Below are 24,888 nucleotides of genomic sequence, written 5' to 3'. Positions count from 1 at the left end.
GGAGACTCCCGAATTTTTGGGAGTTCTCCCGGACTCCCGAGAAAGCAGGCAAACATCCCGGATCCAGCCATCTCCATTGTTGAAGTGGGTGGGGGCAGGGCTAAATGTGTCATCATGGCCCCGCCCCCTGCTGCAATTAGCCCAAAAATTATTTAAGATTAATAGGGACGGGGCCTAATGGCGCAACACGCTTGCCCACGCCCTCTCATATGACCCCCTCCCGGACAAAAGTAGGCAAGTATGGTCTTGTGTATGTAGAGCAGAACAGATCGACACCCGAATTCATCAGGGCAAATATCTTCAGGTCCGCTCCTTGTTGAATTCGGGCTTACGTATACCCGAATTCCATGCGTTTTAAAACAAACGCATGTTGCGCTCAGTATGCGTGCCTAGATGAATCAGGCACTAAATGTTTTGACTCGCCAGTCCTGGGCTTGGCGCACTATCGGCCCCAGCATGCCCATAAACGCACTCACTGAGCTTCATTTGGCGTTAGGAGCAAATCCAGCTGAAGGGTGAAAATTTGCATCTGGATGAACCATGTTGTGAGCAAGATGTGCAAATGCGATTTTCTTTACACGGCTGTAATGAATTGAAGACACAGCCCCTCCTAACTCTAAATCTGTCTGTACATTCTAAATCTGCACCAACAATGTAATATAAACTCTTTCTGAAAAGTGGGAAACCGGTTGCTGGCTGCCTTAAACCTCTAACAGAAACTAGGAGGTTATTACATTCATGAGCACATCTTCCACGCTCAGCACTGCTACTTGTTCTCTTAAGGCAAACTCTTGTATCATCATGACAGCCCTGAGTGTTTCCCACAATCCTCCCCTGCACTTGTGATTGGTTTGTGGGAGTGTGGGCTGGTTTGTTCCTCTGAGATTGAGAAGCTGCTCCTGTGATACACAGCACAAGACACTGTTGTGAGCAGCCTCATCCTTTGGATCAGGGACTATGTTGCTCCTGGTAGACACATCCTATATTTAAGGCACCGCTTTCTTGCTTCCAGAAAGGGAAAAAAAACAGTAAAGCAATCTTTAAGTCCAGACATTTAATCCCTCTGAAGGAAGGCTGGGGACTATGAGCAGGATGACTGGGAACAGACCCAATATTCAGCCAGGGGCAGATGGTGAGTTTGAAAAACTTTTCTTTCTTTTTTTTTTTTCTAAATCCAATATAAGCTGCTTTAGGAAACCGGATTTGTGCTTTACCATTTAACCTATGTTATTCCATCTCTGTTACTGGAAATCTGCGATAGGGGTTTTATTCCCAGGAAAAATGTAGCTTTAAACACAGCTGTTGGTTCAGGGTGTTCTCGTTAATTTGATGTCTACACCAGGGAAATCCCTGCCTGGATTCCAAACAATTGTTTAGTGCTGGATTACTAATGAGAATTCTGATGCTAAATCCTTTAACTTCTTAGGATTTGGGTGCTTCTTGCATCTCGCTTCCCTGCCAAGCATATCTTAGACTATTTTCATACTCAGTGATGATAGCCATCTCCGGGACATCTGACTTTGTATAGGATCTAGCTGACAAATTCCTCTCTAGTAATATAAAGAGTATATTGTTTTTTAGTTACAGCCTGCAGTCTGGACTATTGAAAGCAGACGCTAAGATGTAAGCTTTTTTTTTTTATCTTAGGTTTAAAAGATCTAATTCGCTGTATATAAAACTGACAAGGGTCCAAACTTTGCAAAACAAATGCATGACTTTCAATTATTTATTTAAATTAACCCACTGATTACCAGAATACTGTTAAGAGTTATTTCAAAACGATTTAATCCATTTCAAGCAAGCAGCTTATTTTTGGTCTGGAATTTCCGTAGATAAAGCATTGAAAATTCACTATTCTATCATGAATCTGTTATTATTCGGTAAATAGGCAATAATTTTAGTGTCTTACATATGTGTCCAATTTTAAATGGCTGACATAACACCCAATATGCATATTTTTCTGATTTAACCACTTGGCGGATTAAGTCCTTTCAAACTGGATACTTCTAAATTCTACATGGAATTTCATGTGTTTAGATTCTTACAATTGCATTTACAGAAGAGGGCTAACGCCAGACTGTGTGTGGTCATATTTGGGGCATTATTCTGCAGTCTGCACTGTTCTGTAACATTCAGATTGCACTAGAGAGTGTAATTATATTTTGTGCACAAACAGCTATTCTTCCTTTTTTTTTTTTTTTAAAGATATAACAAGCACAGATTATAACTATAGTTGCCAGACAGCTAATTACAGGCAAAACATGTCAGCGGTAATTAAAATGTGCTAAATTGAGCGAGGAAATGCAAAAGATACAGATATATAAAATATTAATTGTAGCTCACTGAGTCAACGTAATCAAATGCATAGACATTAATTATACATCTTATAATAGAAAACAATTTATAGGAATGCAGAGTATCAGACAATGTGGTTGAATTAAGGTGGTGGAGTCTTTATAGCGGGGGTTAAATTTGTCCATCTTCTGAAACTGCCAAAGTGGAATATTTAAAGGGAAATTAGATAACATATGGCTTGTGTCTGTATTTACAAAGTACCCTGTTATGGCGATAAAGGTTTGACAAGTACCCACACTTATTTTTATTTTTTTTGTACTTATTTCTTTCTAGTACTACAGTAAACTGTTCTATATTCACCTTCTAGGGAACTGTCTTCAGTAGATTTTCAGGTTTTCCTCTGTGGTCCACCTGACATAGAGGGAAGCAGCTGTGGTTATTGTACAAGTGTGTAACAATCCAACAGGAAACAATCATAATTTACCAGCGTTTTGTTCATGGCGATGTCAGACTGCTACTGCCGCATGCTGAGCATCAGGGCATGCAACTGGTAAATAGTGATTTTTGTCTGGATGTACCTGCATAATTATCCCAGTCTCTCTGTCCCCGTGGCAGGTGTAATAAATTTGAAGGTTGCTGGTGAAGTGTCTATAGGTAAACATATAACATATATACTTTTTTACATATATTGTATGTCCACCCCCACATAAAATATATTATAATAGCTAGATAACTCCTTTAAATGACAGTTTTTTCATTGGCTGTAGATGAGTTGCCTTATTAACTGGCTAATAACAGACATCTCCTAACGACCTCAACTAATCGGCATCATAAGTACCTGCATCCCTAAATTTCTAATGCTTTCTTTGTTGGAAAATGATCCTGGTGCCCTTATGGAACTTGGAGCAGTATATTTATGTAATTTCAGCAGTTCATTTTTACATATACCTTTTTAGATGACACATTGCTTCTCTGATTTGTATTTCTTCAATCCTTATGTGCTTTTTGTTGCAAACAGTGAAATTAGGTTTTCATGATTCAAATAAAATCAACCGTTCTTTAGCTCTCTATTTAAATATCCACTGAGTCATTGCTTTTTAATGCCATAACAAACTTCCATGAGGACATAGTCAGATGTGTCCATTGTTTTTTTTTATACCAACTAGCAAAGAATAAAATATAAAGCTTGGAAACTGTGACTGGTGGACCAGCCTTTACAAGATAATATGAGCAGATCACCTTTAGAAGTGTCAGAACATTGCTGGTACCCTTGAGAAGGGGCTTATTACAGGACTGCTTCCCCAAGCTATCTAGAATACAGTTATGGGTGCTGCACATAGTCATTGACAAGTGCACATTCTCTGGATGTTTATTCAGAGAATGCTGTATAGACAAATATTTATAATAATATGGAGTTCATTTTTCAGAGAAGCAGTATTACACTGTGCTGTTGCACCTGGACCTGGCAATTTTTATTAACATTTATGTATACAGCTGCATGACATTTTGAAAATATTCTATATATCAAGATAATATATGTACTCAATGTAGACATACTCATGTACTTTTCTAGATAGTTCTACGTGTACAATTGTGCTGTAAACCATATCAATGAAACAAGTGTTTTTTTTAATTTTGTAAACTGCGCTAGAACAATGACAGGGCACTGTGCTTGCCCGGCGGCGCACTGCGCTTATTCTAGGATCTTTCTTACTCTCATGAACCAGTACTGGAGTTCTCTAGTGCTGCACCTGTCCTCTGAAAACTTTATGCCTCACACCATCAGACTACCCTTCTGTTTCTCAGTATAACTGAGCCTAGAATACAGTTAAATGTCAGTGAATGTATTGAGGACATGCAAGACTAGGTGAAGATTGATTGGCTGTTCTATGTATGCTCATTAATTGGCTGCATCTAAAGTGTTAACTGTTTGCAGGTTGTCCAAGTGACATGCAGTTAGCATGGATTGTTTGCTATCTGTCCTAACTATTCATGACCAGTGTACAGTCCATGTCACCTGTGTTCCACCAGAATATATATTTCTGTGGCTGCTTGGAGGTCAGGATTAAGGTTATCTGGTTGGCCAGTTTCCAGCCAAATTGGTCTACTTTGAAATACTATTGGCTAGTGTTTTTTTGTGTTTTTTTTTAAACTATTTTTAAAACGATCCCTATTATTTACAAAACGCAGAGGGGTCGCAGGATAGTGCAGTATTTTTTATGATTAGAAAAAAAATACTACACTATCCTGCTCCCCTATGCTTTTTCTATATTTTCAGATTGGTCCAACAGGAGGAGGGCTGAGAGAAGGGGAGCAGTGGATATATGCACTCTCATCTATAGACTATATGGACATAAGAGCTCTCTGCTCATGGTCCTGAATGTAGGGTAGCGCAGCGAAAATATTTGTTGTGGTTGTATCCTTATTATTAACAGGTGAAGCAGATCTCTATCTACCCTTATCCCAGTAGCTACTGCCCCATACAAACAGTGCAGAGTAGCTAGTGAAGGATAGACTCGTTCATCCAGAAAGGCAGGGGCAAATGCGGGATTTGTAGAGGGGGGTTTTCACACCACGCCGCCAGTGGGCGTGACCAGCATGCATGGGGGTGTGGCTATAATTTTAGACAGTGCTTGGCTGCTCTCCAACTCTTCCAATCCCCATAATATACATGGCCAATGCTACGTGGACTACTGTTAGGTGCACGCAGCTCTCCATTTTCAAGCAGAGCTGTGTGAAGCGGGAGCAGGGTCCAGCCACCTCAATTATACAGTGCCCCAGACTTGGAAGGGTGTTTCCAGACACAAGGAAACCCCTCCTCGGTTTGCCTTGTATTCTGTGCTTGTAAAAAATATTAGTATATTCAACTCCTTTTTTTTTTTTTTTTTTTTTTTTTTGCCATTTGACTAGTTTTGAAATGGTGTTGGGCTATTTACAGAAATTACACATGGTAATAGCTGAATGTTCATTGTCCTAAAAAACCACAAAAAAACAACACAGTGTGGGCCATCCATTATCACTAAAACAATTATTTCCTGTGGAAATAATACCAGGTGGAGGAGGCATGATTTGGATTATTATGTCACAAGCAAAGACTTCCTTTGCACTTGCAATGTATGGGGAAATTATTGCCACTTAATAAGTACTGGAGAAAAATATGGGAAATATGTTCAACACATGATGTACACATTGTTGTAATTTAAAAATGCATATATTCCCTACATCAAATGCCTATGGTCGGTGCTGGGAACTGCTCACTCAAAATTATGAGCAGTATATGAACCTAGTTGGGTGGGATGTATCATATGGAAAGGTGGAGCTTAGCACAGGAAAGGTCTGGGCTTGTAATACCAGATATGGGCTCTACAACCTCCAGCATTCCTATGATAACTGTTAATATTGGTACCAGTCCATGTGCCCTAATTATTCGTGGGCTGTGTGTGCACAAAACAATATTTTTTGTGCAGCTTGTCTAAACCAGGGCTACATGTGTGTGATGTGCTTCCCTGAGGAATCAAGTATAATATGAATAAAATTGTAATATCATCAGTGATGGCAATTACAAAAATCAGAAGATGGATAAATAGAATGCAAGGCAATAATTGTCTTGTAGGTCTGGTAAATCCAATTTAACGGAAGCAAGCAGCAAGCCCCAGTTAATGCTCAGGGCCTACACGGGTCATACAGGGTAAAGAGAACCTAACATCCTGTCCTGAAAAATGGCCACACACTAATGCACACATATTATATCATTAATTGTATAACAGACTTGCAAAGTCTGAAAATACTCAAAGTTCCACCTGCTCCACTGTGAATGGGTATAAACTGAGTTTCAGGGCAAAAGTATAAAATGTTAGAGCACTGCAGCACAGACACTAAGCTGGCACCCATCGTCATATACATTATAATATAAGCAGCATATAAAATAAATATATTTGTCCTGAAGCTAAACAATGTAAAGATTACGTGGGTAGCAGGGGCACACTTTGGGGGGGTGGTTCCAGCTACCCCCCCCCCTTTTCTAATCGTGGAACTTCCTAGTTAGTAGGTAAATTAAATGAACTATAACACATTCTCTGTAGCCTAGGAAACATTTCCATGAGCATCTGCATATGTTTTCATGAATATTGGCCTCAACAAAATGGCCACCATCACTTTTGTATCTAGTGTATTATTTTTATAGTTTTGTATCTAGTGCTCTAGTGTTTAACTAAAATAGAAAATACATAAAGTAAATGGCCTGTTATCATCTGCAGTCTGGTGTGCAGCACTGGGTTAAGTAACTATAACACTCATTTTAATAGTATTTATTTTAATTGGGTGTGAGGGGAGATTAATATTAGTTTTGTACAGTAACATTAATTTGGTTAGATGGTCAGATTTATTTAAACCAGTGTTCCCATTAATGTACAGCTTACTTTATGCCTCATTTTTTTCTGTAACAGTTTATTACAGTTATGAAAACTAGAACGGTAAATTGTACATATCTGACTACAGCACTACTGCCTAATTTCTGTTTTGTATGCAGCTCTGAATTGTTTTGTTATACTGAATGAATGAACACTGCACAGTACCACTTCTCTTTATGTCGTGTTCATGCTGTACATATGGACACTGCACAGTACCACTTCTCTTTATGTCGTGTTCATGCTGTACATATGGACACTGCACAGTACCACTTCTCTTTGTCATCTTCATGTTGTGCATTTAGAAAAATCTCCTCTGCCCATGTACTGCCAAAAGTCGTGGAATCCGGGCGGTAGACAAAAAAATGTGTGTTTGCTGGTTTATTGCAGCAAGTTTGTTTTTGTTTTGTGTTTTTTTTGCTTTATTCCAAAATCAAACATTTGGAAACCCCCCTCTGAAAATCCTTCCTTTGCCCCTGGGTAAAATGACATTAGTAACACTTTGCTATATAAGCAAGGAAGACTTGAACCCATGTATCTGAAGCATGGCATATGTGTGAAAATTAGCTTAGTTTTGTAGAGATGAAACGTGTCAGGTTGTGAAAATATTGAGCAATATGCCACCAGAATTTTTTTTGGGTTTGGTTTTGCCAAGGAATCTAAGCCAACATCATAAAAATTGTTGACTCGTCCCACATATGTCAAAACCAAATGACCACTGTTTACCCCGAAAACATGTACTAGTCCTTTTGCAGGCAACACAATTTTTAATAAACAATCATTGTTGTTGTATTCAACATTTTAAAACGCCTACTTGTAGATCCATTTTATGTGTGTTACATTTCTAATCTATTTCAGAGTGCTTTTGCACACTGGTTTTTATTTGTTCCATGTGACTGTGTTTTTTGACATAATAAGTTTTCTTATTTTGAAAACAGAGACGTTCATAAAAAAACAAATATACCATACAACTAAAATAAAAGTGGAATTGACAGTCCGTGCTATGTTTTTATTATGAACACTGAACTGTCACACTGAGCGCTCTGAGGGTTTAACTTGTAATTTAATTCACTTTGCCGTGTGCTCCTTATAAAGTACAGCTGAGTCGTAGTCAACAATGAACATTTGCTGTTTTCGACAGCTGTAGAACAGCTAGCGGAGAGCCAGAGATTCGACAGATGTAACGGCACCTTCTGATTTGGAGCTGGCATGTGCAGCACAAGCTCGTAAAACATCCCCGGTAGCAGCTGCCATCATTGTGAGCTGTTTCAGCCAGCCTGGGTTGGGTGCCTATGGGTGGACAACAAGAAGGAAGTCAATAGAACTCCACAGCTAGGCCCAGAGATGGAAATATTTGGCACCTGAATTGCAGCCATGGATTGGACAGCTGTGCAGCTGACATATGTCATGTGATCGTGTTCTATACCATTTTTTTGCCTCGTGTCCAGCAAGTGCCAAATGTTTATGTCCTCATGCAGCATAGTGCGTCCTTTCAAAACAGCACAATGGTTATTTTTATGATTCATATAAGACTAGGGAAATGATAAATTACTTTATTAACAGAATTCAATAACACTTTTTTACATTACATGTAGAATGATTAACAATGAGTATAATTGAATAAATAACTATATTATAAATCACTATATTAAAGGAACTATTTATACACTACATTATATGTGTAAGTTCTTCCATCCAAGTTACATTGCTGGGCATGGTCAAGTTTAATTTTGATAGATGCTTCTGTTTTCACTCAGGTATAATGCAACGTAAAACTGTCCATGTGTAAATACTGGTTCTGGTAACCACAAGGTTCCACCACGTCGACGTCCTCGAGGGCAGCCTCTTGGCATGTTTGTTGTAAACAAAGCGAGGATAAGTGAATAATGAAATAACACAGCAGTCCATGATTGAAGTCCCCGCAAGACAAGCTGATCTATGTGGCTGCCAATACCTGTCACAGTTTCCAGACAACCCAGCAGGTCACATGTTCCAGGTCACCCAGCAGGTCCACAGGGAGAGTTCAGTAAATGTTTTACTAGATAACTCTGAAACGTTGCAACTGATTACAACACCAATTATTATATTTTTCTGCAAATCTACAGACCAAGACCTTTAATTTGGTATTGGACAGGGGTCAGGGAACTTTTTTACCTTTTACTCCAAAATATATTTAGATACGCCGCTGTTACCCCCTTGATTTGAAAGGAAGGAAATCATTTATTAATTATTGGAATTCAAAATTTTATTGAATCTATTCAAAATTTCTTTGAAAGTTTCAACTTCAAAACTTCAGGTTTTGGAGAAATGATGTTGCTTCATTTTTGATACGAGAGCATCAATATTGGGGCATTTTGATGTCAGAGCAATTTGGATACAGTCTTCAGCGTCCAATCAACTTCTCTGCTTTGTTTTTATGTTCGTTGGAGTGGAAAATCCTTGTTCGCAAAGGTAGGTTGTTGCAAAAGGCAGCAACTTTTTGGCTGCCTCCTCATGTGCAATTTTGATGCCTTTGCAGCTGTTGACATCCAAAAATATGACAGATCTGCTTTGTTTTCAAATGCAATACCTGCTTAATTATTGCATCGAAGCTCAAGAAATGCCTCTGTCAACCCTTGAGGCTCTTCTGGTACAACAGCAATTTCACATTTAAAGGGGTCTACAATCCAACTGACAGCATGTGAATCGGTAGCATTACCCCCAGGAATTTAATTTTTACCCCATTTCGGGTAATTTACCCCTATTCCCTGACCACTGGTATAGGATGTGCCCTGCTTAGACAATGGCATCATAGAAATAAGCCACTCATAAAAGTCATACTTATGCTACTAATATATAGATTACTTAAATCAAAACTTTTATTTATTTTCAAGTCCTTTCGGTTAATGCTGTACCCACTTGGTTTTCAGAGCATGATGACTATAAAACTCATCCTTGACGGTGCAGCATAGGGGTTTCTGCTTTTTATGCAAAGTGCTACAATGTTACCACATTTAAATAGAAAAGCCTCTAAGGTAAAAATTTGGGTGGCAGTCTTTTGAATCAACCCTGTGTATACTGGGTTTTCAGAGCATAAAATTGTGCTTAGACCGAATTCCACCTACTGATAGTTTCATCCTAATTCTCTTCGTTGCACGCTGTTATGTAAGCCCTGTCCTTTATGCTGGAGGTAATTCTCAGTATTTGTTTCTGTTCTGCACATAAGGACAACTGCTCAGTACCACTTCTCTTGTTGCGTTTTGATGGTTGTTCTTCTCAGGTTTTGTGCTTGCTGTGTATGTAGGAATAAATACATGTCATATTCTGTCTGATGGATGTAATTCTTAATATCTTCTTACTTTGTATGTATTGTTCTTTACGAATGTCAACTTTAGTTTTTTTTTATCCTGGTTGCAGTGTTCAGTTTCTGATTTTATTCTGTTAAGTTTAGTTGAAAGGAATTGTTTAAAATAGTATATAATTATGCCAAATTACCAGTTAAAGTTTATTACTTTTAAAAAAATAATTTATCCATCCCTGCTCTCCTCGCCTTACTGTGCAGTAATTCAATGAGAAGCCTCATTCAGGGACCATACCTTCCAACTTTTGATGTTATCCAATCTAGACAGAGCGTGTGCACAGTGGCGCACTTCTGAATGGGGCGTGGCCAAGCTATGCTGTGGCTTGAATCACTAGGCCACCCCTAACCTCCCTCCCCTAATATACAGCCAGGGAAAGCCCCCCTGCTCCACTGCCAGGTGTGTGTGACACCCACCCACCACAGTGAGTGGGATATACCTCCCAGCTGTCCCAGTCATCAGGACAGTGGGATTTCCCCACCAAATCAAGACAGCCCAGCCTGAAGTTAAAAATGTTGGAGGTTTGAGGCACTAGTACTGTTAAAACAAAGATGGACGCCGCTGCTGTGACTTTAGGAAGGAATAAATGGCCATTATAAAAATTCCTTTCTGTTTTTAATTTGATAAATCCTTACTTGAGGTTTAAGAGAGACCAGTGGGGTTTAGATGGGGACAAGCCCCCGTTTTACTGCTGATCGTGCAGAATCACTGGGTGAAGGATAATTGGGTTCTGAGCGGATTGAATTGAACATGCTTGGCATCAAATCTCATGTGTGCAGTTTAAGAATATCATTTGCCTTACATAATACTCTCTGACTGAGAAGTCTACAGCTGAGGCAGACTTCAAGGGAAGGTCATATTTAAACAGATTAGGGTTTAAGTAGATAATTCTTGCGTGCTCAAGGAAGACATGCTAATTAGAATATTTCATTTACTCATCTTTAATGTATGTGCTGAGAATTTAAAAAACCTGACTTCAATTAAATGACTTATGATAGATAACTTGCCCTGGTTTATGTAAAATATGTATATAAATGTCTGGTTGATGCCTCTTTTCAGAAATATATAATAATACTGCTCTGCACCATGAACTGCTTATGACAGGCTCCAAGCCAGGAATTGTCGGTCTCGGGCAAGGAAATCATAAATAAAATTAATATTATTCTGTATCAATCAATCACAGGGGTGCACAACTGTTTTTGTGCTCCCAGAGATTGTATTCATTTGAAGGGGCCGTAATAAAACATTAACTTGCTTAAAAATGTAAAATATGTAGAATTTACTCTAGGAAAATGCAGTTGTGACATACCTCCTAAAATTGTGAAATAAGTTAAAAAAGAAACCCTTTATGGGTGCTTTCTACCCTCTGTGTGTGTGTGTGTGTGTGTGTGTGTGTGTGTGTGTGTGTGTGTGTGTGTGTGTGTATATCTCTATTTATATGTACACTATATGGACAAAAGTATTCGGACACTTGACCATTACACCAACAGGGACTGTAATGACATTGTATTCAAATACATAAACTTTAATATAGAGTTGGTCCCCCTTTTGCAGCAATTACAGCTTCCACTCTTCTTGGAAGGCTTTCCACAAGATGTTGGAGTGTTTCTGTGGGAATTTGTGTCCATTCATTCTGTAGTTCATTCAACTCTTCAGCTATGGAATCAGCAGAGCGTAGGTGACTTATACACACCATGCACCTTAGCCGTTGTTTACCCCACTCTGATTTTACATGGTTTTCTGCTTCATGGCTGAGTTGCTGAGTTCCACTTTCTAACAATATCACTTACAGTTGACCGTGGAATATCCAGTAGGGATGAAATTTCAGGAACCATCTTATTGCAAAGATGCCATCCTATCATAGTACCAAGCTTGAAGTCACTGAGCTCTTCAGAACGACCCATTTTGTATCACATATGTTTGCAAATGAAGACTGCATGGCTAGGTGCTTGATTTTATACACCTCTGGCAACGGGTCTGATTGAAACACCTCAATTCAATAATTAACCAGTGTGGCCAAATACTTTTGTCCATATAGTGATGTATGTGTATGTGTGTATATATATATATATATATATATGTGTGACTGCATAGATGAATTAGTGCTCAACACTTGGATAGCTGTATAGTCCCGTACCACTAAAATAAAATAGAAAAGGCTTATTTTTGAGATCTTGAAAGGTCATCCGTAGCACAGTAAAGACTTTATCCCAACACTTCGACACATCTGTGAACATTCAGTGCATCCCCCAACTTTGTCTTTGCAGCCTGTTCTTACGCCAGGTTCTATGTTAGCGGTAACTGATATAGACTGAACTAGTGTAAATTGAGAAACTTGCTGTATATAAAATGACATCCTTGTTGTCCTTATACTCAGAATCTCTGCTCTGGTAACTGCCTTGTTACTTCTGTCTCTCACTGTCACACATATTTATCAAACTTTCCAATGTATTACATTTATTTTAATGATGAAATGTTCAGTGTATACTTTGACATTTACTTGATGAGGGTTTCTGACAGACAACACAAGGGAATAGTCTTTCCAGAAATTAATATTCATTACTGTTCCATCTAATGGAAATTGTGAACAATGATCTGATAAGCTTTGACATCACAGAGTGGAAAACAAATATTTGTAATATCCTATTTGAGTCTGTTAATCCACATAGTTGTGTTTATCCTGTGAGGTGGTAGGGAGGGGTGTTCACACCCTTAATATCTTCTCTATATGAACCTGGGGCTCGGTGTATAAAATATCAAAGTTTGTTATTATTCTACTCTATTCCCTCGGTGTCCTGGACAGTGGACTGGACAATAACAAACAGGTATGTGAATTTGAATGTATAAATCATTAGTAAGATTTATTCTTTCAGCTGTAATGTGTTTATTAGAAGCAAAAAGTACTTGTCCTAAATATTAAGTTTCCGCAAGTGCTGCCTTTACTTTTCATGTTACAGCTACTGGTAGGTTGCTGTAACTCTTTATGATTTACCCTGGTTGCTAGGAGAAATGGTCGTCTCTGTAAATGTCCGTGAATAGTTTACCGTCCTGGGAATTTTGGTGTCGGGTGAATGATTCAGGAATGAGATGTTAATTTTTTGTGTCCTTACTGTACAGACTATTGGATTTCAATATTTTATACTCCAGGTCAATGATGAATTGCAGATTTATTTATTTTCCTGTCCGGAGTCTCTTATTATATTGTATGTCGGATCATATTCCAAATAAAGATGTGCCAAGTGAAAATAGTTTTATTTTCTGTCTGCACTATTATCAACACACACATCAGATTTGCGTATTATATATAGTGTGCTCCAGGTGGTATATTGGGAATCAACAGACATTTGAATCCTTCATGGAGTTGTCTTTAAGTTGCAGCATTGCCATTGACTAATCATTCACTTGCAATTGTCAGAATAAGTTATGTGATTTTATACACTTTCAGACAGCAGTGATAAATGTTTCACACGTGAAAAAATATATTCTTATCTTGCCTATTTTCCACTAATAACAAGTAGTTTAAATGGAAATATGTTTTCCTTTGATCTGGAATTGGGTGTGTTCCGTCATACTGGGGAAAAAAACAAAACCTAATGCTGTTGATTAACAAAATGATTGTAAGAGTTGCCCCTGTCACAAAATAGCCCGATCTGATCATGTGCAAGGAAAACAAATGCGTTCCTGAAATTTAAGCCCATCAAATATATAAGGGAAAGAAGAGACCTCCCACTCGGCGTAAGACACAGGCCATAGCTGTGTGCATTTTAAAATAATTTCAAGGGACACGTTGATGAATAAGCACATCAAATGTGGCACTGGACCTTTAACAATCCCTGTTATGATCCCTAACTTGACACTAGTGCCACTAGTTTCATTAACTAGTGTCACTGGATTAATGCTAAATCAGAGATATTTGTCCCAGGTCTCCTGCCTTGTATACGCTAACAACAGGGAGATTGTTTAGCTCTGAGGGGAAAAGCTTCTCAGAGTATGTTTCACAGCAGACTAATTAAGAGTTACACCTGTGTGGGGTCTGTAAAAGGTTGCAGCCCTAATCACTCTCTCTCTGACTCGGGGAGGAGGCTGGATTCCTCCTGAGAGAACCTGCTAAGGGTGAGCACATAACTTTTGTTTGGCGTTGAGTCTGGGACACAAGGTCTCGGACTCCAGAGAGGGTCTCTAAGGAATGTTTAGTTAGTGCTGGACAGGCAAGGCTTTTTGATTGTTTTGTTAATTTGCACATGCTCAATAAAACTGGCTGAGGTCAGTTGTACCAGAAATCCTGCATTTTCGTGATTTATTGCTGCTGTTCAAAGCCCTACCCCAGGTGATGGTACCTGTTCCCCTGATTATGTCACATGAGTTATAATGGTATTTTTGTGCATTTAAAAAAATCTTCACTAAGTATCAAGCTATAAGCTGAAATTCTAACAATTTGTAGTGTGAATTTCATTCAGCTTACAAAATAAGAACTGCATGGTGCAGTTGGATAGTTTTGAAACATTTCCAGGGTAAAATCCTTTAAAACCTGAGAATGTACCTGAAAATTAGGTACTGCTAGGACCATGCTATAGCAAAGCAAAAAACTTTTTTTTAGTGAATTACTGTCTTATGTCACATGGTGGCGCTGTACTTGTCCGCCATTTCTCCCTCTTCCCTGGGATTTAGCTCTTTGTAGCTGTAATGCTGCGGTGTCAGAAGTGACCTTATTATTATTGTATATTTGTATAGCACCAATCATATTACCCAGCGCTTTGCAGAGAGTATTTAATGACTCACATCAGTCCCTACCTTATTGGAGTTACAGTCTAAATTCCCTGTCATATGCACACACACATTAGAGTAGACATTTTGACAGAAGCCAATTAACCTACCAGTATTGTGCCACATTCTGCACTTCCTTCTTACTCCAATGTGTCACCACAGCAGAAATTCAGCTCTTATCAATGCTGCACTTTACCAACAGGAAACCATTGAACTTATTAATTTAGGAATGTTAAAGTATATATTAATTATAACATGGTAGAGTTATTTATGAGAATGTGTTCATTATACTTTCCAGTTTCAGGTCTTCTGTGTTCTGTTGTATTGGTGTTATTATTATTATTATTCTTTATTATTAATAATACAAATATTACCTTTTCTTCATAAAGTGCCAACATATTACATACTATACATTGATGTGATCATAATGCAAATAAATAGCCTACAATGACTAGGAGCTCACAATCTAAGAGAGGTGGGGAACAACTAATACATAAAGCAGTAGAATAGTAATTGTAGGTGTTGATAACTTTTACAAAACTTACTGCCATGAAGGAGAATGTTAATGTATTTCATACTTGCCAACTCTCCTGGAATCTTTGGGAGACTCCTGAAATTCGGGTCAGTCTCACGGACTCCTAGGAGAGCTGGCAAATCTCCCGCATCTCGCTACCTCCGTCCCAAAATGACGCGATTCGCAGTAAATCGCGTCATTTAGGCCCCGCCCCCCACAACAAAACAGCATTTCCATTGCGGGAGGTGGGGCCAAAATGACAAGTTTGGCCCCACCCCGTCCCCTTCCATCCTCCTGCCATGCCCCCTCCCAGAAAAAAACTTGCCCAAAGGAGGTAAGTATGATGTACTTGTGTATTTAATTATAATCCACAAGTTGCTCTAATATGAAATAGTACTTTGCAACCCTGCTTAAACTTTCTTCTTTCTATATTGGGGTAAAGAGTTTGAACAGTATTTCTCTTCACCTGGGTGCAGTGCAGCCTAACATGAATGTATACAGCTTAAAGACAGGTTTTTAACATTTTGTTGCATGCTTTGTTAAGAAAATAAAGAACTGACATTGTTAATATAGGGTGCTGAATAATCAACCTGCTCTATTTATCAATATTTTTGTTTGTTTTTCCTCACTTTTCCTGTGCGGCCATAAATATCTTTACATATGTTATTGCTAATCTAACACTAGGTGGTGCTAGAGAGCTTACTTGTATAGACATTCTCAAACATCCAGGTAATGTTACATTGAAAAGTCTGCAGGTTTATACAGATTTTAAGACGTAATAGATATGCTGCAGAAAGGGTTAATGGATTAGGCAAGATGACGCAATTCTTTTTATACAGGCGAACCAAGAAGGTAAAAAGTATCAGCAATTTGTTAGGTGCGAACGTTTAATACACGGACAAATCTTTGGATATGGCCAAAACCGGTTAACATTTTGATCAAAATAAGATTTTTTTTTTCCAAGTTTGTTTCAATGTGGTTTGAAAAGTCGCAATAAGTTATTGAAAATTTAGATAGACTAAAAAATGTAGCTTTAATGGCTACGTTGTGTAATATGTGAAAGGTGAATTTAATGCGGCACAATCATGATATATATATATTTTTTTGGCCGGTTTTGGGTAGCTGCACCCAAATTCGCGGTTCAAAGTTGCAGTTTAAACTTGAATTTACACTTCAGCTGCGGTAGTTGAACCAAAACCCGGCCCCAAAATCCCCAGCATACCACAATCAAGTTAGAGGGCCTTAAACCAGCCAAATTCCATCAAGTGTCAAACTGACTTGAATAATTTGAGCATCATTAATCAAAAGGATTGTATAATACACAAGTGATGTTAGTATATGTATAAACTCCTGCTAAGAACGTCTGTATATACTGTAAGTTCTGTTGTCAGGGTTCATTAGGAAAATGTGTCTTGAACAGAATAAGTTGCCCCCTATCATAAATTATTAGTGATATTAGAAGTCACCTTATATTTCCGTGGCCTTTAGAAAAACACAGAGATTATAGCATTGGTTATCTCTTTCCCTTGATGAAATTGGGCATTCACAAAGGACGACCTGCTGTGCAGAGATTGCTGGCATAGTGCCATCCTTTCTGCTGGTGCAGAAAGGATGGCACTATGCCAGCTGGTGCTTGTCAGTCAGTAACGCTGGTGCTTGTCAGTCAGCGTAATAACAAATGGGATTCCCAGTGCCAATAGTTGGTGGAGTGAAATGATGCCATGGGAGGCGGGCTTGATCTTCATTAGGAGTCCTTAACTAGAGGAAGGTGGTTCTAGGGGTTGATCCCCAAAATTCGAGTGTGGTGAATGGGTACTTTTATTTTGAAATTATTTGTTATATGTAATTGCCTTAAATACTCCCCTTTGGACCCTTAAGGTTAGCCAGTGTAGGGAATCAGAAAATATTTTAAGAATTGCATCCAGTAACTAATGCAATGGAAGTAGTACTGGGTTACTGGTTGATATTAAAAAGTGACACATTTTTCCATGGACAAAATCTAGCAGGTACACATTGTTTGAGGTAAAATGTATTTATATTTTTGAGGAAGTTCATATTTTAGTAAAAAAACAATAGGGTTTAGTGAAAAATGTGTCACAATAAATCTAGTATTGTGTTTAGCTGGGGGGCCCCCGAGTGATCTTAATCCAGCACTGTAAAGTACCTCTACTATAGTTGTTTCCCACAATGTAGCCTGCCCATGCCCCCTTTTCATGTCACCCTGTCCTGATTTGCAGAGGAAGAATGTTGTGAGGTATAATGAACATTACATTTAGGAGCAAAATGTGCACCAAAAATGCACCTTCTTTCACTGCCTAACTTGCACCAGGCAGAGCTAAGTGCTAGTTGGTTGTTTTTATTCTCTGCACATCTTGCAACCAAATTAGAGATGTTCAATGAACCCCGTGTTCTCATTTTGGTTTTAGATCTGGATTAACTTTGTGTTTTGGTTGTGGCAAAACCGTCCTTGCGTGTTTTTGTTTTGCATCCCTACTTTTTTTTCTTCTAAAATCCCTATTTTATTTGTTAAAATCACATAATTTTGCTTTCCCCCCCCTACATTATTCTTAACCTCAATAACACTAATTTCAAGTAATTTGCAGTCACTTTTGACCATCTCACAGATCACAATATTTTTTTCATACACTTTCAAACAAATACTGCAGCGACCTGGCTGGATGCTAAGCGACAGAGCAATGACTGATACACACGGCAGTTCCTAGCACACCTAGGAAACATTGTCACACAGCAGAGGCAGAAAAGAAAAGTGGTGTAAGATGGAATTGTCCTTGGATCATGAAATCAGTTATGGTTCCTTTGATCGCTCCACGTGTTCCTTGGATAACTGTGGTAAATCTACAGCTAATACATGGCGATGAGCACTTTTATCAGACACACACCAATCCAGGGTGCCAGACAATGCACTAAAAAGAGCGATTGTACTTCACAGCAAAAAGCAAGTTCATCACTGAACTTCGAATCAGCCCCAATTCCCACAAAATTTTAATATAGTTAGGTACCTTTGACATAAAGTACAGATTACAAACACTTTGTGCAATACTGATGAAACAGCAGCAAAGTGGAAGGTAATACATATACACCTCTATTTAGACATCCATGCTTACATTACTGTGGATTTACATACACTACAAATGGTTAGACAACTGTTGTCAGGATTTGGGTAAAAATAATTCCACACATAAGAGGTGGATTTTTTGGTCTTATGTCCAGGCATGACAATGGCCTTCTTCTTATCACATGCCAGAACTGCTTCCACCGGTGCAGGACTTACACAAACAACATCATCCTCATCAACATCCTCATTAGCGCTCTCATCGGCTACACAAATATCCCTCTCATTCTGTTGCAATATCAAAGTGGCATCCTCAATTGGTGTATCACCGGCTACACTTGGGCTGTTCAGGCACACATCAGCAGAAATGCTGAAAGGGGCCTTCTTTATGGGTACACTATCAGAATGGTCACGATTACACATAGCACTCGTGGATAGATTCTCCTCAGGGATTTGTGTCATTTTTGAATCTGAACATATATTTTCCTCTAATGCCTTACTGTTTTCTTCCAGCTCAGCTTTTACACGTAAAAGTATTTGTACACCACTTTTGGAGTCCGAATGACAAGGTCTTGCTTGGTCATGACTGACCTTACTAGAAAATGCCTCAGTGACAGTTGCAGAACTCGCACTCATAGAGAAAGGGAAAGGCCTCATTCTTTCCTTGCCACTGCGTGTGTATAATGGCATGTTGGCAATTTTATTTTTTTCTGCAGCTGACTTTGCCTGGATTACAGGTCATTTTTTTTCCTTGACCAAGGTAAAAGGTGTTTTTTTACATTTTTGTTTCTCTGACTTAAAAACACTATGCACTTTAGCAGATGACGTACAGGGATTACAATCATCATGACTGGTGGCAGCAGCTGCCTGGTGCTCCTGCTCTTCTGTGTACTGCTGTGAATCCATTTTGATAACAGTACAATGTGACTGCAGATTAAGAACAACACTGCCAGCCCTATTATTTGTATTTCAGCAATGACAATTAGCAATGGAGCTCTTCTGAATGTCACTGGAGACTTTGAAGAACACTGCTACCCCTCCTCTTTCTTTTCTACCTATGACGCTGCCCAACTGCTCTACAGACTGCCAAGAACTGTGCTACCCCTTCTGTGTCCCTCTGTGAAATGACGCTGGATCGCCGTGGAGGGCGGTACTTATAGAATCCAAAACTCGCAAGATCCGGCGATGTAACAATGGTGTTTTCCCTCGTTTTCAATTCCAAGGGCGCGCGAAAGGTACTCGGATCTGCTAAGTTTGGTTGTGTTCGGTTCTCTGGGAACAGAGCCTGAGCATCTATAATTCAAATGCAATGATAATAAGAGTACAATAAGCATGCAGTCAGACATTAACGTTAGTATCGGCTCATACCGCCCCCTGGTGGCTGCCGCTTGTAATTGCTGCTCTAAATGTTTTCTACTTCTTTATACCACTCCATTATACTTCCCCCCCCCCCATCACTTACTGCAACCTTACCAAAAGTACACTAGAATGTATCCCACTATATCACCCTCTTTATAACACCACACTTACCATAATGCCATTCTTGGCTTGTGCGCTAAGGTAGCAGCCTACCGATCACTGTAATAATTAGCTAAAATTGACATTTATTTCTACTAAATGTCCCCAGATTTGAAGTGCCATTCACAATTGTCGCTGGCAAACAGAGGAACAAATATCAGAATTTGTGTCTCTCTAAGTTTACTGTGATGTGAAAGAGTTTCTGATCCGGATAAAGAGCTGTCGCCACGAATAATATTATCCCAGAGCGAGATGTCGACTGCACATATCTCTGCGACACACGGCTTAAACACATTAAACTACTCCATTCAAGAGATTGTCAGTCATTATCAGTGAAATGTCACTTAAAAATACTTTGCTAATATCTAAATGAAAGGATGTTAAAATTCAGGAACAATTTATTTACTTACAGTCTGACCGGAATTCCTCTCAAAAGTGTGTACATAGTAATTAGGCTGCGTCTCAGAGCCGTAACTTAAAATTCTAGCGCCTGGGGCGAGAATGTCAAATGCCGCTCCCCCTAGCCCTCAATTTTAACCAAATTAACCTAAAATATTCCTAAACTACGCCCCCCTTCAGCGTTGTGCCCTGGGTGGTCGCCCCTATGGCACAGCCCTAGTTACGGCCCTGTCTCAGACATAATTTCGGACTGTAAGGGTATACTGGACCGCTACTTAGTAAGGGTGAAAGAGTGAAGTTCATGCAGTTCAACCATTTCTAACTCCTGGCTGTGCGGATCCAGAGGAAGGGAAGACAAACTACCAACAATTTAGTTACCATTTTAACCTCACAAGGGAGGAAATGTCTTTATGACATCACAATGGGATTAATTGCTAGAATTCGTCGCCCTCACTGTGTATGTTGAGTCTGCTGTGACCACACATAGTTTTCATTTCGCATTGCACCGAACTCTGTTCTGTGCACTTGTGTTAAGCATTTTATTTGTGTGATCCAATGCTCAAAATGCATTTTTTTTTATTTTGTCGAATTGTATTAAATGGGAGTGTTTTGGTTTTTTTTTTTTTTTATACAACTGGTAACTGGTATTGCACCATCATCATCAGCTGTTTATATAGCGCCACTAATTCTGCAGCGCTGTACAGAGAACTCATTCACATCAGTCCCTGCCCCATTGGGGCTCTCTGTCCAAGTTCCCTAACACACACACACACACACACACACACAGGCCGAGAGAGACTAAGGTCAATTTTACAGCAGCCAATTAACCTACCAGTATGTTTGTGGAGTGTAGGAGGAAACCGGAGCACCCGGAGGAAACCCACGCAAACACGGGGAGAACATACAAACTTCACACAGATAAGACCATTGTCGGGAATCAAACTCATGACCCCAGTGCTGTGAGGTAGAAATCCTAACCACTGACCCACCATACTGCCATATTAATACATGCAAAGGAGGTAAACGTCTCTGTATATATAACCTTGACTTTATGGTAGAATATAGAAGCCTCATGTCTCAGACTGACAAATGTACCCAAACAGATTGTTCATACGTCCATTATAAACTTGTTTAAGGTTTTGTTTCTTGCAGATGGAGATTATTTTTTCTGTACGCAGTAGGATCATTAATCCTTATGTCCTACATAAGTGGTTGTTCACACTAGCAAAAATGCAAGAACCCAGATTGCTGCATACATGCAGCAATCCCCAGAGGAGGGACAGAGCATTTCTGGGGTAGGGACACCGCAATGTCGTTCTTGTTTATCAGGCCCCCCTCTCTGCCATCAGTAAAGCAGAACGGGGGCCTATTCTGTGCATGCTCAGTAGAAGCCTCCGTTCTCCGTTCAGAGGGGAGCGGGAGGCTTCTACTGGAGTGGGTGGGAGTGGGTGTGCATTGCTGGGCCACACTCGCCTCTGCACCTCCTACCTCCACTATAGTTCTGTCCCTCGCAATCACTATACTTACAAAGAAGAAAGTCATATTTTATTTGTCCACAGTGCACTATCATCATCACCATTTATTTTTATAGCGCCACTGATTCCGCAGCACTGTACAGAGAACTCACTCACATCAGTCCCTGCCCCATTGGAGCTTACAGTCTAAATTCCCTAATATACACACACAGCCAGAGAGAGAGAGAGACCAGGGTCAATTTTCTTTTAATTTTTTTTTATAGCAGCCAATTAACCTACCAGTATGTTTTTGGAGTGTGAGAGTAAACCAAGCACCCGGAGGAAACCCACGCAAACATGGGGAGAACATACAAACTCCACACAGATAAGGCCATGGTCGGGAATTGAACTCATAACCCCAGCGCTGTGAGGCAGAAGTGCTAACCACTTACCACCGTGCTGTCCCATAAGCTACAAACCACCTGTGTGAACTGTTATACACTATTTTGGTGGCTTACTGTCAATTTTGCTTTCTGCTTCTATAATCATGCAGTGAGATCAATGATCCATTTTGTTCTGATAGGATTGCACCAGGTCATGTGACAGCTGTGCTAGCAGAGCCTTTATAGGAAGTAAACATTGGATGCAGTGGAACCATGTTGAGTTTATCAGGTTCATAGCACAATGTGAGAAGACTCAGTGAGCAGTATACTGTGGTCTTGAACGTAGCTGCCCACATTTATACCTATGTATGTGTCAGCAGGATAAGGTGTGTGTGGAGTCTAAGCTGTTAGTTTGCTGGAGAGTCTGCCATTAGCAGTGAATACACTTCCAGGTGCCAATGCTTTAAAGATTTGCTTGTACTATAAACTGTTCCTCCATCACACTGTTCTGCTTGTCCATGTAGTCAGCTTCATAGTTGCACTGTTTTGTTAAGCTTAAAGCAATTGCGTTATATTCCTATGCATGCTGGTTTTATTTGTGTGTATGTGTGTGGGGGAAGGGGCATTTAAAATACAATACAACCACAGGGCAATATACCTCTTGCAGATCTTGTACTTTGGTCTGTTTGCCGAATGATAAGATATGTGATGTTTGTCCCTGCGTGTGTGGCCGTATCGCCCAGTCAGTCGGTCTGAATGTCCAGATGGGCTTGTGATGGACCGTATATATTATTATATGATACCATATATATGTTCTACATCTATAGTCCGATGCATGCGAGACTGACAATATCTTCAAAGAGGAGCTCAATTAAGGATTTAGCTGGACACTTATCCTACTGCGAATAAGCTTAGGTTTGACCAACATAAAATGTGAGTATACATTTAATTACACTTTCCTCCTACTGTGCAATGTAAGTTCTGGTCATATCCAAGGTGGGTAGGTCCTTTGTTTTCTGTCTTCGATGAGACCGCGTAGGCTACATGTCTGGCAATGATGGATGTTGGGTTTGTGAATAGCTCATAGGAATCCCTCTAATGTTCCACCTAGAGATCTCTATTGTCATATACTGTCAACCAAGGAAACTTTTGAAAAGGGGGCAGATAACAAGGTTCTTCGAGGTGCGTCAGATTTGTGATGAACTCTCTTCACTATCTAAGCAATAATACTATTTTATTTTGTTCCGATACTTCAGGTCTTGGTACAGAATTTCTTCCAACACTTTCTGACATTCTTCTTTCTCAGGTTATAGTTGGTTAATTCAGCTCTGAAGATTACTGGTTACATTAATTGATACAAATATAACATAGAGAAATATTCTAATACTTACTCTACTGTTCCCCCAAACATATACAGAGACACATACCTGGCTCCTGTAATTATATATAGTTATAGTACCACAAGTAACAGACAAGGGTAGACATACGTTCTGTTACCCTCGCCTCATGCCAGCATTGGCTCTGGTTAGGAGTTCCCTGCGTAGCTCTATCCTCCTCTCTATGTTGCCCCAGTCACATGATCTGCGCATTTATAGGGAATATTGAAATATTACTTATTCTAAAAAAAAAAACTAGATATACAATATACAAAAAAAATATTAATACAGGACGCAGGTGAAAGATGCATCATACTTGCAAACTTTAAGAATTAAAAGTCTTGGAGATCCCCGTCAGGGGGCGTGTTGGGAGGGCGGGACGTGATCAATTGCGTCATTTTGAGCCCCGCCTCCACGACAAAAACATAATTTTGTTGCGGGGCTGTGACCAAAATGATCCGATTTGTCGCAAATCACATCATTAAGGCTCTCATCCCGCCCACTTCAATGGGAGGTGGGTAGGATGCGGGAGTCTTGCCTGCTTTCCCGGGAGTCCGGGAGATCTACCCAGATTTCGGGAGTCTCTCGGACATTCCGGGAGAGTTGGCAAGTATGAGATACATGATACAATCCATAACAATACAAACACAGCAGCAGTTAGTATATATTGTCCTTCCATTGGTAGGTGTCCTTTTTATCAGCCCATAGACGCCTGGGAACAGGAAACTGACCGCTACACTGGGCCGTGAAGTAGACTCTGTTGTTTCTGGTTATCCTGCAGTTTGATCAGTGCTACAGATCATTCTTGTGCTGCTTGTGTATGTGCAATTGACATTTTCATTACTCTGTGGTGATAATTTTTTTATAAAGCTGCGGACGATCCCTGTAATGGTTCCTCCTTGAAATGAAATCCATCGTTCACTGTGGCAGCTTTAAAACTAGATTAAATGAGTGTAGTTATTAAGTAAGATTAGTGCTCTGCGCCGCGGCTGGAAGATTTGGCTGTAATTGTCAGTGTAAGTCCTTACATTAGGCAGCCGACATAGCAAGGTCCGAGATCCACTGAGTTCTGTTAAATTAGAGCACAGATGAGCCATTATAAATGACTGGAGCACACTGCAGTATTTTATGGTGCGCCCTCAATCTCCTAGGCCAGTGTTGGCTAACCTGTGACACTCCAGGTGTTGTGAAACTACAAGTCCCAGCATACCCTTCCAGCAATAAGCTGCTATATATTGGCAAAGCATGCTGGGACTTGTAGTTTTTACAACACCTGGAGTGTCACTCCAGGTGTAGCCAACACTGTCCTAGAAGCTCTATTAGTAAAGTCAGTCACCCACCAAGTTCTGCTCCACCCCAAAACTATAC

At 39.6% G+C, this 24,888-nt stretch overlaps 1 protein-coding gene across 1 annotated transcript in view; it reads left to right on the top strand.

The window, feature by feature from the left end:
* Window positions 1–883: 883 nt before the first annotated feature.
* Window positions 884–24,888, top strand: part of FGD3 (FYVE, RhoGEF and PH domain containing 3) — a 146,771-nt gene continuing 122,766 nt past the window's right edge. The window contains exon 1 of the mRNA XM_075183209.1: window positions 884–1,132. Within this exon, the coding sequence (XP_075039310.1) occupies window positions 1,084–1,132 (49 nt within the window). The 5' untranslated portion in view covers window positions 884–1,083. The remainder of the gene's footprint in view (window positions 1,133–24,888) is intronic.

The sequence above is a fragment of the Mixophyes fleayi genome, chromosome 8 (genome assembly GCF_038048845.1).
Source record: "Mixophyes fleayi isolate aMixFle1 chromosome 8, aMixFle1.hap1, whole genome shotgun sequence".
Lineage (NCBI taxonomy): Eukaryota > Metazoa > Chordata > Amphibia > Anura > Limnodynastidae > Mixophyes > Mixophyes fleayi.
This window is presented reverse-complemented; position numbering and strand designations above follow the sequence as displayed.